General features: G+C 31.4%; 3 protein-coding genes across 3 annotated transcripts; 2 read left to right on the forward strand and 1 right to left on the reverse strand.

The window, feature by feature from the left end:
* Positions 1-2620: 2620 nt before the first annotated feature.
* On the reverse strand, positions 2621-6222 carry Tsp_07922 (glutamate--cysteine ligase protein). The gene is made up of 6 exons (XM_003373275.1): positions 5904-6222; positions 4098-4540; positions 3549-4012; positions 3261-3477; positions 2965-3200; positions 2621-2840 (listed from the first exon to the last, which is right to left on the reverse strand). Exons 1-6 carry the CDS (start codon positions 6220-6222, stop codon positions 2621-2623), a joined length of 1899 nt encoding a protein of 632 aa, XP_003373323.1.
* Positions 6223-7092: 870 nt separating this feature from the next.
* On the forward strand, positions 7093-9678 carry Tsp_07923 (membralin). Its single transcript, XM_003373276.1, has 10 exons — positions 7093-7245; positions 7583-7899; positions 7956-8056; positions 8112-8234; positions 8324-8446; positions 8510-8610; positions 8684-8822; positions 8929-9061; positions 9118-9217; positions 9292-9678. Exons 1-10 carry the CDS (start codon positions 7093-7095, stop codon positions 9676-9678), a joined length of 1677 nt encoding a protein of 558 aa, XP_003373324.1.
* Positions 9679-13368: 3690 nt separating this feature from the next.
* On the forward strand, positions 13369-16368 carry Tsp_07924 (large neutral amino acids transporter protein). The gene is made up of 10 exons (XM_003373277.1): positions 13369-13596; positions 13668-13950; positions 14724-14849; positions 15018-15117; positions 15187-15231; positions 15301-15424; positions 15554-15657; positions 15727-15823; positions 15901-16050; positions 16339-16368. Exons 1-10 carry the CDS (start codon positions 13369-13371, stop codon positions 16366-16368), a joined length of 1287 nt encoding a protein of 428 aa, XP_003373325.1.
* Positions 16369-16916: the final 548 nt, after the last annotated feature.

The raw sequence follows: 16916 nt of genomic DNA on the forward strand, positions 1-16916 counted from the left end.
CGTTTTCCCATTTTCTTTTTCTCCATTCTTTAAACCTGTAATAATGATATTAAATCAAAATTGTCCTCACTTTATCACAAAGTAGAATTACAACAAATATAATAATTAAGTGCTATCTAATTACAAAATAATTGTTTACAAAATGAGTATACAAAGTTTAAAAAAAATAAGCAGAAAAGTGGAATACTTGTCTGTAAATCTGAAACGGCCTTCAGCAGCTACTTAACGCCCGTAATAAACGCAGAGAACGTTCAACAATGCTACCAATTGGCACGTAAATTAAACAAACAAACGCACCCTTACTGATGATAAGGCAGCGTTGTGGCGATCTTTATTTGCATAATGCAGCGTTAGAAACCCGTTTTTAGTGCGTTAGAACTTTTGGCTGAAGATAATCTAAATATGACCTAAGCCATAATATGAGCAGAAGAAATGCACTGTTAAATTCTACCAATAAGGAAAGGACCATTTTAAAATTCAAAAATGACCTTCACTTTTACATTTACAATTCAGTTAAAATATACACTGTCTGACAAAAAACGCCATAACAAAATAAAATTGACTTAGGCAAAACACACCTACGTATATCCGAAAAATTTTCTTACATCAGAAAACCCAGTAGCTGAAATGAAGCTACTTTTTAAGTGAAGAATTTGCGGGCAAAAGCTTGCTTATGGTCAGTTGAAAGTACATGTTAGCTACTGCAAGGTGATTTTCGAAAGACCGTATTTTAATAACAGATAAACAATGCATGCAGGGTGCATTTAATCAAACTTAATTGCACGGAAATTTGGCGTTTATTAAGTCTCCTGTTATCTCACGTTGAGAATTCTTCTTAGAGAATATATTGAGAAATTATGTTCAATATCGATTCTCAACTGCACTGTCAAGTGATTAAGAGTCTAAAATGAAAAGAATTGCCACTTACTGCTAAATTCATCGTCTTCTCATCATCAATATTAATTGTCTTTGGATGCTGATTAAAAAATTATTCTTCAGAAATTATTCCAAAAAATAATAATAAATAAAAAGCAAAAATAGTGTTTGGATTCAATGTTTGTCTTCAGTCAATTTTCCAATCAAAACGCTGAGCTACCATCCACGGACGGCCTCAAACTGAAATGATTTCTATTAGGTCAATAAAGCAAACGACCTCGCATGCAAATTTTTATTTTGTTCTATTCTGCTGATAAATATTTACTGTACATTTTGCTTTGAAATGATACTGTACATTTTTCATTGATCTTTATTTACTTAATGTACTGCGTTTGAGTAGAAAATTTAAAATTAGCAGTACCTCAAGTTTATAGCCCATTTATTCCACAACTGCTAGACAGTTTAAGGTCAAACTCTTCAAGAAAATATTTTTTCTATCAATATATTACGATGAAAAAAAAGTTAAAATTTTGAAAACAAATTTTTCGCTGATTTTCGCGAAAACAACCAAGTCTATAGCCCATGAAATTTTGCAATTTTCGAGAAAAATGTTTTTCAACAAAAATTAAAGAAATTGATTTTTATCGGTACAAAATTATTCCCTAACTATTATAAACATATCTGGACGGCTGGCGATTGCGTATTTCTTGAGATATACACAAAAAAGTGAAACTTAATATAGGATTTTAACAAAGTCGAAATAAAAAGGAATAAAAATTAAAAGTAAAATAAATGTGCATACTGAACGATGTCATTAATTTTTGTTTCAAAACTGTCAATGTTTTCCACCGAGAAATGAAATGTATTTTAATAAGAATTGTTCCTGATTTTCATTTATGCAACAGTAACTTTCAAAATTAAATGCTTGTTTACTGAATTTTTTTGACTTTCTACACACAATTTGGAGATAAAAATTATCCAAAATTTTCACATTAGACAGCTATCTTCGTGCAATACGCCAGTCTTTTTATTCTATAAATTTCAAATGCTCTAACCTGCAAATTTATCAAATTTCTCAAAAAGGCGTCAATTGAGAGTTATTGAAAATTTACATACCTCTAATTGGCACACAATTGATTGCAATATTCATAAAATTATTTTACAATATGCCGTAGTTTCTGAGAAGCATGGAGCAAGTGTCACTGTAGTTACTGGTGGATACCTCTGAAGATTCCAAAAACTACCACATAAATATGATCTGGTAAAAGAAGTTGATATTGTGGCATAAAAATTGGTGCTGTGCACAACTGTGGAACAAATCATAATAGTAATTGAAACTGCGGAAATTCGCTGGATGAAATTGAAAAAAAGCCTTGTAACCAAAATGGGGTTTACTGTTTGTCATGAAACAATCATTTATCGCACCGAAAATCAATCATTGCTGACAGTGATTGTGTAAAACAGTAAATTTTATGCAAAAGAACAGAAAACAACATGACAACCGCTTAAAAGCATTTGCAAAGGAAAAGTATACTAAATTCATTTGCCTTTACAACATATTACAGAGGTATTGCAGAATCAATACCAATGTCACTAGTTGCAGGTTACAAGATATAAATCACACCCATTGTGCGACATAATAAATAGAGATGAAGTAAATCGTGCATAGAAAACATCAGAATACCGTATAAATCAATGTTTCTTTAACTTATGGCGTTATTCATTATTATTATTATTAGGCAAATCAAGAATGAAAAAATTTGCGTTTATAACAACTGTCAATGCCATTTATTTCTGGACATTCGCATTTTCCTTGACTTATGTCTCTCATCATTTTCATCATATCATAGCAAATTGATTCAGAAACAACGCTGTCTTTCTGATATTCACTGTGATTCAGCACAAATTCACGCATCCATCGTGCAAGCGTCCACAGTTCACCAGTAGCACGTTGACGAATAAAACTAAACAAAAAATTATCATCTACTTCATGCGACTAAATTGCACATTTCGTAACATTTATAGAAACAGAAATTGTAAACATCATCATCAAACCATGATCATAAAACACCAACTTTTTGTGCATACTTTATGTAATCATGAAGGATGCATCCTGTTTCTACAGTGACTCCAATCGATTTCAAATATTGGAATACAAGTGCGGCCAAACCAGGGAATCCCCCTTGTTTTCCATTTACAATTTCGTCTATCGACATCTCGATAATGTTCTCCTCATCTGGTAAAGATGAATCTGACTTCATAGTGTATTTTCCTTCAACCTTAGAAACAGCGGTTCTCAGTATTCTTCGGAAATAAAATTTTTGCTAAAGCAATTTCAAAAACAAACACAAAAATATTTGAAAATTTTAACTTAATTGAACAACCTCTCTGACGGCATCTCGTCGCTGAGCTCGTTTCATATTTTCATTAACCAAACTGATTGGTATGACAAAGCAAAGTCCATATGATAATATGGCTCGAGTCAGCAACACGACGAAGCAAACAAATGCAGCATTTTCGAAATCGGTTAGTTGAACTTCTGTCGGTCGAAATTCAACTCTCCAACCGATTTCATTAGAATCAGCCGGTGGTGGTTTAAATCTGAAAACATAACATAATTATAATTCCTATTTCGAAATGCAAAGCCTATTTAGATTATTCATCATTATCACCTCATGTTCATCCAATTGCTCGACTGGATCGTTTCAAAATGTTCTGAAGAAGCCATATCGTCGACTTCAATTCTTTCTCGAAAGACTTGCAAAGGATCACGGACAAAAAGATGTGCAATGTGCTTAGCTAAAAGTTCGTCCACACCCTCAGCAGTAAGTAATTTGACAATTTTCAAATCACAGCAAACTGGAATATCATTGAAGCTTTCATTAGCTTGATGAATATAACAGTCAGTAGTATCATAGCGAGATTTATTTAACACAAATTGGTTCTCTTTCAACATTTCCAAACCTCTTTCTTCTGCTGTACGATCATCTACAGATGCGGCAATGACATCCCAACGAGAATCTACATCTGCCAACAAACCACGGAATATTGGTGAAGATGCACTCAGTGCAAGAATTATTGGTGTAATCGGTGTTAACTGATCGTATAGCCAGCGAGCCTCGTCCAAATTGACTGCCTATAAATGCAACAATTGAAAAACACTTTGATCGACATTTTTACAAATTATTTCAAAACTCCTTCTGTTTTACTTGGAAAGTGACCTGCAAACAGCAACAGCCCATACCGAAACCCATAGCATCCATATAAATATGATCTGGTAAAGCATTCTTGTTAGCTTCAATGCCAGCTGGCCCGAAAGCACTAAAATCTTCTTTAAAAGGTTTGGGCGTATTAATGTCTCGAAATATTGGAACATTTATGACAACTTTAGAACCACGACGTGCTCGAATATTTCGAGTCAAATTCAAAAATCGTGGATGTCCTGTGAAAATGGCTTCGTCCGGGAAGAACAAAGAACGTGAATAACCACTTTCTGGTGTTGTTTCAGTAGGTGGATAAGTGAAATTTGGGCATCCTAATCGTGGAAATGATCCAAATGTTAACAATGCTTCATCGTCCAACAAATATTTCTCCACTTCGAGACGTCGTTTACACATATTCTCCTGAACACTTTTGAAACTTTCAATGTTCGAATATGGCTCACCTAAAAGTACAACCTTAATGTTAATTTTATTGAAAAAGAAATTTAATATAAAAATGAAAAAATAAATCTCAGAATTCTATTAATTTTCTTTGGCTCCACGTCTGTGTGTGAAAGTATAAATGTGAAATAAATGCATCATTTTAAGTAAATACAAATAAACGCAAAGTACAATACAGATGAAAAAATCAAATTTCATAATTTCATTAAAAAAATTATTATTCGTTACCAATAAATAATTTTAGTCAGAAAACAGTGACAAATAGTCAGTTAAAAATTCAGTATGCTAGAGTTTGATAATAATTGCTTTCATGGAAGAGTTATAAATACAGGGACGCTTTTAAGAAAGCGACCACTAAAATATCTGTAAACTTCCTAATAAATTGCAATGCTGTACTAAATTTAAACAATTATAATAATTAATGTTCTCCATGACAACCAAAAATACAAAAAATACTTATCCCAAATTTGTAAACAGTAAATGATTTGAATTTGAAAAAAATTAACAATAATCAACAGAAAATTTAATAATTTTCCTGTTGACAAATTTATAATTTATGAATAAAAATAAACCGTAATAAATGAAAATAATTCATTTAATAAATGCGCGACAAATATAAATTCGAATGTTACATTAATATGAAGAATAAGGAAAGAAAAAAGAATAAATTATTCAAGATTATAAAACATAAAATTAAATAAACACAGCATAATAATTAATTAAGATATGCAAGCATTTTGTTTTTAAAAAATGACTACAAATCATAACAGAACTTCAAACAAAGATTATTCATTTACAAAGTATGTTAAAAAGGCAAACTTATCAACTGTATGTAAACTAACAAATTTTATTACAGTATTATAACTGAATTTGAAATCAATTCTTGATCCGATTTTCAACACTTTTGCAAAATAGCTTTTATCATATAAATTTGCAACAACAAAGATAAAACTGTCAGATCAACTCAATTTTGTTGCTACAAGTTTATAGTTCAAACAATGATGTGCAAAATTAAACAGAACGGAAAAATGTCATTAACTATACTTTTAACTAATCGTGAAAACGAATGATTCATCAACACAGACTGAAGAAAATAAACAGCCTAAGATGACTAACTAGTTCATCTAAAATCATTATTTCGGTTTAAGACAATGTTTGAAACAAAACTGAATGAATTTAAAACGCAAAAGCGCATTTAAGAAATAATGCTTGCATGTAGGTACGCAACTGGTTTAAAAAGAACTAGAAAAATAATGTAAAAAATAACTAAATTAACGCATTTGGAAATTTAAAGAAATAACAGTATAAATAAAACCATGGTAAAGATAAATAAGTAAATAATAAGACCCACTAAACGTTTCTAACCTGGAGTGCCTTCTATCATGTACTTTGCATATTCTGGTCTCCACAAAAATTCGTTCTTTCTTGGCTCTGGACTTTCATTCGCAATAAGTGTAGATAAGACTTGTTCTGACCGTAAATTGACATGAACTTGGCGCTTTTCGTCATCAAATTTCAAGACAAAGTATTCAATTTCATCTCCCCAACGCAAACAATCACCTTGTCGATCTTTCAGGCGTTTGTACAAATTAATAAATTGCTTGATTCCGTGAAGCTTCACTTGTTCGACATATTTCTTCAGCTCTGACCATTCTAAAGGTTCGCCTGCGGCAAGAAGTCCCATGCTTATTTTTATGCTTACTTGGTAGTAGACTGTCAGAAGGTTTTTTAAGAAAAGTACAGTCTTATAAAAAGACTTTCAAGTTACATGAAGTTGATGCTACCATAAATACAGTAAAATCGGATACATGGATTCATTAATTTAGCAAACTGTAATTTTATTAACTGTGAATAAAATTTTTTATATTTTTTGATGTATCTTTTTATGCATTTCAATTTAAAATTTCTTGAAATAGTGTGTATATTTTTGAATTTGTTTAAATTCATTTTGAAAGAGTATATTTGGCAGTGGGATAAACGATTGTGTATTTTGCTACATTAAGAATGCTTTTATGCAAAATGCTTGACAAACATCAGTTACATCTTTAATACATTTTATTTTACTATTGAATAATTCAAATTAATGAAGTATAAGGCACAATTTTATAATAATAATAATTATTATTATTATTATTGTTTTTGTTGTTGTTATTTTAATTTTTTCATGTTCAACTGCTGTTTTCCAGTTTGAGAATAACAAAGGTAAACAAAATATTAATATATGTACTTGCTTATTATGTGTATCATACGGTATATTGTGATGTCTCACGAAACTTAATATTAGTTTTATTGTCAGTTACTATTACGAGTTTATAAGTGATAAGTACATTTCATTGTTGTTTATGCTTCGTTACGTGTATTGATATAAACATTTAGTTTCTTTTATTTCAGTATCTTTTTTTGATTGCAGTTTTTCATTAACTGACAGCGGCAGATTTATTTTAATGTCAAATCAATATTTATCTGAATATTTACAATTTATATTATTATTGATTTTGTATTTGTTTGTTTATTTTTTGTAATTTAACTCTGTGTTATAATAAATTAGGAAGATATGGATGAAAACAGACTTGGTGAAAATATAGGTGCTCTAGGAACTCCTCGTGATCGACTTTTTCAAGCATTGTATTATCGTGCTGCTTACATTTATCACATTACCGTTGCTGTTTCTGTTCGAAGATTCATTGAATTTATTGTTTTATTAATGGTAAGATATAATATTTTTTGTTTTATTTATTATAATGTGGTAAGTGATTTGAAATACTGGTGCGCTGCTTTTTATCTGAATCATTTGCTTTTGAGGAAGTAAGTTTGGATTCAGAAGTTTGTTCAAGGTTTTCATTGTTGGATGTTTTTATCATTTGTTTTCAATGTTTTTCATGACATCATGGCAGTATTAATTAATAAGTAAAATAACATTAGAAATTAAAAATGTAAATTTTATGCACATTTTATGTACAGCAGCAATAAAAGAAGGCGAGGTTTGGATTAAAAGAAAATTAATAAATTTCAATATTAGACACTTTCGTGACATACTATACTAGGCAATATTGTTGTTTGGACTGGTCACGTATGTGCATATTGTGTTCACTCGACAGCAGCCGAGTTGCTTGGAAAGTGTTCGTCATTTATGGCCGAGGAATGGCATTTTGAACGTTCACATTACTTCCGGTTTGAGCAAAGTACTTCTGGTCAATTACAATCCTGACACGTATCAGTCGCCTGATGAATCTATGTTGCACAACAATAGCAGCACATTCAGTTATGAATTTTCAAATTCTCCAAGTTTATCGGTATTTCGTCCATCATTGTATTGGAGCAAAGAACATCCGGCGGACGTATCTACTAAACCACCTGAGGAGTAAATTATAAGTTCTGTTTTCTTGAAAATGTTTTTTAATGCAGGTTATTTTAAAGAGTTGAACTATACATGCCGGTTTCATCCAGTGAGGTGAATAATAATAATCATCATAATTATGGAGATGATTCAATTTCTGAAGAATTCTGGTTATATCCTCGTAATTTTATTTGTTGATTTTTATTTGTTTTTTTTTGATAATAATTCTGTTTAAGAGGAAGTTGAAAAGAATGAAGAAGAGCCTTCTGCTATAGAATATGCAGTGGAATATGGATTTTTACGTCTTTCAAGCGCTACTCGAGATCGTCTGAAAATTCCAATTATGTATGTCGCTTTAAGTAAGATTTATTTTTTTCTTTTCCTTTTTTTCTCAAACAGTTGTTCAGTGATCTATAAATGTACATTTGTGTGTTGAAAAATATTCAAGATCCGTACCAAGAAGTCTGTTTCGGTGAATCATTTAATCGTTTTTTGTTGGATCATTTTTTCGGCTATGACTTTCTGTTGATCTCTAGCGTCAAATCATTGGCTAGTAATGAATCAGAGAAGGGTATGTATTGTTGGATTTCATTTTCATGCATTTTTAAGCACGGCAATTTTAAATTCTTTTTAGGTTATATGCGAAATCTTGTCACCGGTGAGCAGTATCGATTTGTCACAATGTGGATGTCTCGTTCTTCATACATTAGCGCATTTTTGACCATGCTTACATTTGTGAGAATTGATATATCATTCATCTTTATATAATACTGAAGTTTAATATTGCTGTTCTGTTCTTGTTTTTTAGACCTTTTCCATATCGGCATTGTTGCGTTTTTCGCATCAACAATTTTTCGTCTTTATTATCAACGTTTTTCAACTTTTTGAATTGAACGCTGCATTTGTTCAAGTTGCTCCGCTTATATCTGTGATTTTGGGCTTGGTTGGTGAGTAGTGTTGTTCTAAAATGATAAAACTGTCTGTATCCAGCTTAATTGATCGGTTTACTTTCATTAAAGGAAAATTTCCTTTTCATTCAGTAACTATCTTCAGGTATGGAGGCGGTGATGAGTGAATTTTTCAACGACACTAACATAGCGTTTTGTGTGATTCTGATGATCTGGTTTGCTGATCAATATGATTTCATCTGTTGCACATCACCGTTGAGTAGACGCTACTGGCCGAGGTAATTTGTAATAAAGAGGCTGCTAATTGGTTATTTTCATTTTAATTTTCATTTAGATTCTTTTATCTTTACCATTTTGTGTTTTACGCGTACTATTCACGATTCAATGGTCAGTTCTGCGGGCTGGTGTTGTTGACTACATGGGCACTTACTTTGGTAATTATTGTTTTTGTTATTAAATTTATAATATTTATTTAAAAAAAAGAAATTATTTTCCATCTATTTTATAGCATAGCATGCTGTACTTTTTTCATCATTATGAATTGCCTCGCATTGTTCAACGTTTACGTGTGCGTACTGTAGTTGCGACGGTTGAAACCAATCCACGCCTTTTCAGTCGAATTCGTAATCCAACTCGATTCACATTTCGAAGTGCTCGAAATACTAATTTCTTGCGTGCTCGTTTGACAGTTCGAACAGGAGAACCTTCCGACTCAAGCTCTCAGTCGTCCACCACCAGTACATTTTCTTCTGAACTGAGCTCCCAATCATCCGCAGCTACATTAACTTCTGATTCGAGCTCCCAATCCTTTACTACTACTACTATTACTACTACTACTACTACTACTACTACTACTCTGACAAATGCAACTGATTCATTGTCGATTCGCATTTAATAATAATTTGATCAATTCTTCTTCTGCTTCTCAAATTCGTATAATAAACGTTCTCTCTTTTCACGGTGATTTATAAAATGCAACAGTTGGATTTTGCCACAAAATGTTACATCGCATTACACATATTGTATTCATCCAATCTTCTTTTTATTTAAATTTCACCATTAAGTAGTGTACATGTGTAGATACGTGAAGGGCGAATAAATCTGATGTATATTTTCAACATGCATGTAGTTATAAAAGTTATCACAGAGCAATGACGTCACTGACACAGACTGGACATGATGAAATTATTGAAAAGTCGAATTTCATTTAGCATAAGCATATCAAACAACGAAAAAATGCTGAATTCTATGGATGTTAATTTATACAACTGCAAAATAATTAGCCAACATGCATGCAGTACAGTGAAAAGTGAATTACTGAAAAACAGCAAGAAGTTGTGTTAGGTTTGCAAAATCGTTATGTTGACGTCATTTGCAAACACTGGATACTAATGCGACTGTTTACACAAAGCATTTCACAGTAGATGAAATTTTCATCTACGCCGACGTTTATCAGTGAGATAATGAAAGTGTGTGCCAAGTGTACGTCATTGCCTTGTAAATTGAGAAACATTTTAAATATGGTGGTAAAAAGTAAAATAAATTAAAAATTGCACCTAACAAACAGTTCTAGCAAGGAAATTATAAAATTAAGAATAGCAATTACTTACTCAACTTCTGCGAATATTTCGCGAAGATTTTTCTCCTTTATTACTTTTCTTCTTTCTGTAGTGAATACTGATCATTTTCCATATTTGAAATATTTTCCATTTTTCTCTAAACACTGTAAAAGTGTTGCGCTGTTGGTAAAGTTGAATATCAATCGCCGTAGGTAGCGATGCAACTCACCATTTACGTTCAACTGTCTCTGATTTCATGATCTTTTGATTGTTTTTTTTGCGTTTGGTAGAGAAAATTCAAAGCGTTGCCGTTCGTGAAGTGAGCTTGAAGATGATGCCCAGAAACGAGCACAATTCAGAAAGCCAATCCATGCTCCAAACCGGTATGAAATGTGCTTCTTTGCATGTTTCCTTGCATTTTGTGCACCAAGCTTGCTCATGCAAATAAAACAACGTAACAAGTAGTTTATGAGGAAGTATGCAAATGAAAATTTCTTCATCAATCTGTACGGAATGACCAAACAAGAAACGGGCTCATTTACGCAGTTAAACTAATTCGGGTACTTTGTAACATTTGCATTGAAGAAAGTTCGGCTTTTCTTTTGAAGCTGTTTCCTTTACCACAATAACCAGAATTCCATCATACAAATGCAAACACTTCCTCAACACTTTTAATAACTGCGTGTGATAAAGAAACGCTACAGTAGTGCTGTAGTACAAATATAATAATCATGTTTGATTATATATATATATATGTCCTTTTTCTTTATTTTTGAGAAAAATTTTATTTTCACCATTTGTTGTGCAGAATGAGTATTTATTTTATTTAAGTTGGATAATATTTCTGATCATTTCATTCTAAAAATTACTTTATGCATTTTGTGAAAACCCGGATTGCGCACTTGGATGCGCTTACTTAATGATGGTTATTTTTCTCTTTTTTTCTTTATTCTTTTTTATTTTATTTTATTCTGTTTCAGAATTCTTTCCATCAAAATTCATATTGCTGAACAAGAAATTTAACATTATAAATACTGAAAATAATTCCTATGAAATTAATCTGTAATAAGATTCACTTTTCGGGATTGCTGCATTTTATTTTTGGAAAATTAGAAATTAAGTTCATTGATGGTGCGCGAAAAATGAAAACAAAATCTTATGAAAGCAAAGCAATTTATTTAAATTAAATTCGCATGTGTTTTACTGCATCTAATGCCTACGAATTATTGAAACTGAAAACATTGGAAACAAATGTTCTGATGAAATTGGAAACAATTTATTATTAAAGAAAAGTTGCAATTTACGATTAATAGCATTCTGGGAGGAAAATTTGAATGATTTTATCTCTTACAAAGAAATAATTTATTCAACTTGATTTAAATCTTTTTTTTGAATATTTATTCCAGCTATTTATAAGATGTGATAGTTTCGTTTGATAAAAGAAAAATATTGGCCAGGAGCATGGCATTAATCAAAAATTTCCAAGGTTTTTTTTGGTTAATCATATATTATTATTACTGATGTTGTAATGTAAATAATTGTTCAGGAATGCTTTAACAATATAATAACAAACAATTCAGAATAAATGCTCTGCAGTTTTTGTAACACTGAGTATAATTTATCATTGTGCAGCACTTTTTTTCATCATTGTAGCTGATTGTAGAGAAATGCTTATTTTTACTTGCCTTTGACGTTTCGGCATCCAATATTTTCATGTATTTCGATGTTCTCTGCAACACTAACAAAATCATACTACATTCATGTGAATGGAAATTACAAATTTGAATGAATAACTTGTTTCAATTGAAATTCGGCTAAGAATTTGCGCTTCTTCAACCATAGTTCGAATTAATGAGAGCAAAAGTAAAAGAGTTTGATATATGAATAAGCAAGTAGATGCACGTTCCATTTCATCAAGATGCGTTTGCTATATCTGGGTAAATAGCATCTGTTGTTTCTCAACTGTCAGTTGCCATGATTTATGGATTGATTGTTACTCTTGTGTGGATATCTGTTTCCACGTTGTGCCGGGCTTGCACGATCACGATGTTCATAAGTTTAGAATTTCATTTCATGGCTGTTTCAATGATTCCACTGATAGACTGATTTAGTTCAATAATTTGAACGTTTTTCGTGCAACGTTTTCCATTCCGCATGTAGGGATGAACAATTCTTTTTATTTCTTTTCAATCTTCACATTATCGCTATTGGCTGATAAAGATTCATCAAATCTTACTGTGCATCGAACTTGATTTTCTTTCTTTTTTATGTTGTTGTCTTTCTTGGACGCGGCAAAAAATTGTTTGTTTGTTTTGTGACATCGAATTGAAAGTGACTGCTAATTTTTTTCATTTGAAAAATTCCACAAAGTGAAAATTATTTCGTCAAATGTTTACCTTGTAATCGTCATTAAAAATAATCAATGAGAGAATAGAATTTCAGAAAAAAAATAAAATAATAAAATTGGCTTGCTATTTGCCACGTCGGCTTTACAACAAACAGTGAAACTGCTTATTGACGCGTTGTGACAGCGGTGAAAGAGGGAATAGTTCATTAGCTGTCAAGGCTGACTGGTAAATTGGACAACTTGGACGTAAACAATTAGCAGCGGATGTTATAAAGGGGCGGTGGTTTTGATAGAATAAACTTTCCCATTCATCATCATGTACTGATTGAAGTGTGCAAAACAGGTTCCTTGCTGCGCCTAAAAATTGTCACCTTTGCTAATTTTTATTTTCTGAAGTTCCTCTTTGACGTGTAAGCTGTCAAAGACGAGCAACTGACCAACTAGCTGGCTCTGTTGTTGTTTATTTTGGATTCCACTAGCAGCTATTGGATTGAATCTTTCTTAAATCTGCATTTATATTTGTCTGCTTATTTATTTTCTTATATTATTCGGTATTCTTCATTGCTGGAATTTGAAGTTGGAACCACTCATTATTACTTTTTTTGTTCAAAATCTGTTTGATTGAAAACAATTCTTTTATCAACAAAAGTTTTCATACGACGACAAAACACAAGGAGATATGCCTTCTTCTAAAACAGCTTCACCTGTTTTAAATGGTATTAATGATACAGGAGGAAGAACTACTGCTACTGCTGCTACTCCTACTACTGATGCTACTGCTACTGCTGAATCCAATACTGAAGGTTTACGTTTGAAGCAGAGAATTGGTTTATTTAATGGATGTGCCATTATTATTGGTGTTATCGTTGGCTCAGGCATTTTCGTCTCTCCTAAAGGGGTGATAATGGTATGTTACAGGGTGTTTGTTGTATTTATTAATAAAAATGATCATTGAAATCAGCGTGTATGATATTTCAGGAATCTGGAAGTGTTGGTATGAGTTTATTAGTTTGGTTTTCGTGCGGAATATTTTCATTGATGGGCGCTTTGTGTTATGCCGAACTGGGAACGAGCATCCCGAAATCTGGCGGTGATTATGCTTATATCAAGGAAGCATTTGGAGAAATTCCTGCGTTTCTATTTTTGTGGGTTTCGTTGGTGATCATCAATCCCAGCAGCAATGCAATAACAGCGCTCACGTTCGCAAATTACGTATTACAGCCAGTATTTGGCCAGTGCGATATACCAGATGCGGCTATACGTATGTTTGCTTTCCTTATCATTTGTAAGTTATTTTTTTATTGTTGATTGTTGAAAATTTATTTAAAAGTTTTTTTTCACCATATCATTGCCCACCATTTGTCCAAAGGTGAAAATGTCATAATATTCAGAGGCATTTCTTTTTCTGTAACCAAATTTATAGGTCAACAATTGTAATTATGCAGTTGATTATATCGGTTCAGCTAGAGAGACCTTTACTGCTTTTTCTTTTTGCAAATATATTCCCATAACTTATAATTGAACAAATTACAAGTTTTATAATATATATTATTTAAACAAAATATAAATACAGTTAATTTAGTTAGATTCATTTCGCATGATATGTTGTCTAAACGGTGAATGAACAGTGTCAAAAAAAATCGATTTTTTTATTTTGAAAATGATTGATAATCAATACGTACACAATTAGCTTGACAGGTGAACAAGGAAATTTTTCATTAATGACAATGAAAATGACATAAGCTTTGTTTGAAAAAAAATATGAGGTGTGGGAGCATATACAAAATATATATTTACTCTCTGTCACTCTATGTATATGTATTGTTCACTTTATTATTATTATTATTCAGGTACAAAAAATTATATTTTTGTCTGGAGTTGATAAATAATAGCATGTTTATTGATTTGTCCGCAGTGCAGTTTAATTGATAATTAAGTTACGCACATCACTGCCCATTTCTAAATTTGATTTGCAGGTTAAATAAACATTTAAATTTATTTATTGAATATGTTGTATTTATGTTTTAATTTTAGGTTTGTTATTATTTATAAACTGCTATAACGTCAGTTGGGCTACGAAAACGCAAAATGTTTTTACAGTTACCAAAGTCATCGCTCTTCTCATCATAATAATTACTGGCTTTGTTTGGCTTGGTCTTGGTGAGCATTTTTGTATTTTTACATTTATTATTGCTATCAGTTTGACATTTGGTACTTGGAATTTGTAAAAAGTACAAGTTTTTGCATAAAAATGAGGAAGAAGCAAATTACCATATTATTACAAAACAATACTAGTGCAGCATTTTTTGTTTGAAAATTTAATTTTAGGGAATACCGAGCATTTGAAACATCCGTGGGATGGTACGATTTTGAATTTTGGATCTACTTCGCTTGCATTTTATCAAGGAATTTATTCATTCGCTGGTTGGTAAGTTTCATTTCATTTCAACCTTGGCATAATTTTTTTGTGTTGTTCAATATCATTTTTTAATTTTAGGAATTATCTTAATTTTGTAACAGAAGAATTGAAAAATCCTTATCAGTAAGTATTGATAAATGGTGATGAAGGTTTGTCTTTTATAAGTTGAATAATTGCAATTTTTTGACTCAGAAATCTGCCACGAGCAATATATATATCTTTGCCAGCGGTGACGTTAATATACGTATTTTGCAATCTGGCATATTTTGCTGTACTTGGAATTGATGGAGTGATCGATTCAAATGCTGTAGCTGTAGTAAGGCTATTTTTATGTGTGAAAAAGAATAATATTATATTTCTATATTACTTTATATTTGCATATGTTTTATTTAAAGTTGGAATTTGCATTTTCACATTACAATTTTATTAATTGATATTTTTTTAGTCATTTGCTGATGCTTACATGGGAAAATTCTCCATTCTCATGCCTATATTTGTCGCTTGTTCAACAGTTGGAAGTCTGAATGGTGTTCTTTTTGCCGCATCTCGGTAGAGAATTTTATTCTTATTTTCTTTATGAGGATAATTTTTTAAATCGATTTATCATTCTCATTTTAGGATGTTCTTTGTTGGAGCTCGTGATGGCCAGCTTCCAGAATTGTTGGGCATGATCAATTATAAGCTTGTCACTCCATTGCCGTCGCTGATTGTTTTGGTTTGCATTTTATAATTTTCATTATAAAGCACAACTTGGATATGCAGTTGAATAAAATTTTGCACCTTTGTTTTCAGGGTGTTATTTCTTTGATTATGCTTTGTACAACAGATTTGTTTTTGCTGATCAATTACACCGCTTTCACTGAAGCTCTGATGGTCGCTTTTGCTGGTGCAAGTCTATTGTATCTGCGATGGAAACAGCCTAATCTACCACGTCCAATAAAGGTATTTTATGCTTAACAAATATTTCAAATGTTTCAATAGCCTTTTCTGCTTTTAGCTCAATCTGTTGATACCAATATTTTTCATGATAATGTGCCTGTTTTTAATAATTTTTCCATTTTTTGTTTCTCCATTTGAAGTTATCATTGGTTTGGTGATAACGTTGTCTGGAATTCCCGTCTACTTTATTGGAGTTTATTGGAAATCCAAACCGAAATGGTTTACTGATAACTGGAGTAAGTTATTCTTATTCTTATTATAATTATAATAATTGTTGTTGTTATATTTTAGTTAAATTTACCCATTTTTGTCAAAAATTGAGCATTTCTGTGCCGGAAGAAACTTAGAGATTGCTACTCACACTGCTTATTGTCATTCTTTATTTCGCTTACAAGCTTTCAATTCTGTGCACCAATGATCAACCATATTCGGACAGATTGTTTTCATTTCTAATTCACAACTGCATACTCAGATGATCAATCGTGTAACGGCGTTTTCTTTGTTTGGTTTTACTAATTTTTCACGCTTATATTGTTCCCGATGCATTCATCCATTGTAAACATCATCGCACTTGAGCTTCTTATTGATTTCATTATTTTCATTAAAAGCACATGGTGAATTATGGTTAATTTTCAAAATTAGTAAAGAAGGTTACAATCAGTTTATTTTGATATTGAGCAACATTTCACAAACATGTACTAAACGTCCCTCTTGAAATATCCGTTTACTATTAATGATTTTAATATTAATTAAAAAATAAAAAACAAACAGATATTAATTCTTCCTTTTGCAATATATTCAAAATATTGTTGTCACTGAAAGTTTATTTAAAAGTTTCAATATGCAACTTTTTTTTTAGTAATAATCTA

Source organism: Trichinella spiralis (genome assembly GCF_000181795.1).
Source record: "Trichinella spiralis strain ISS 195 chromosome Unknown Scfld6, whole genome shotgun sequence".
NCBI lineage: Eukaryota > Metazoa > Nematoda > Enoplea > Trichinellida > Trichinellidae > Trichinella > Trichinella spiralis.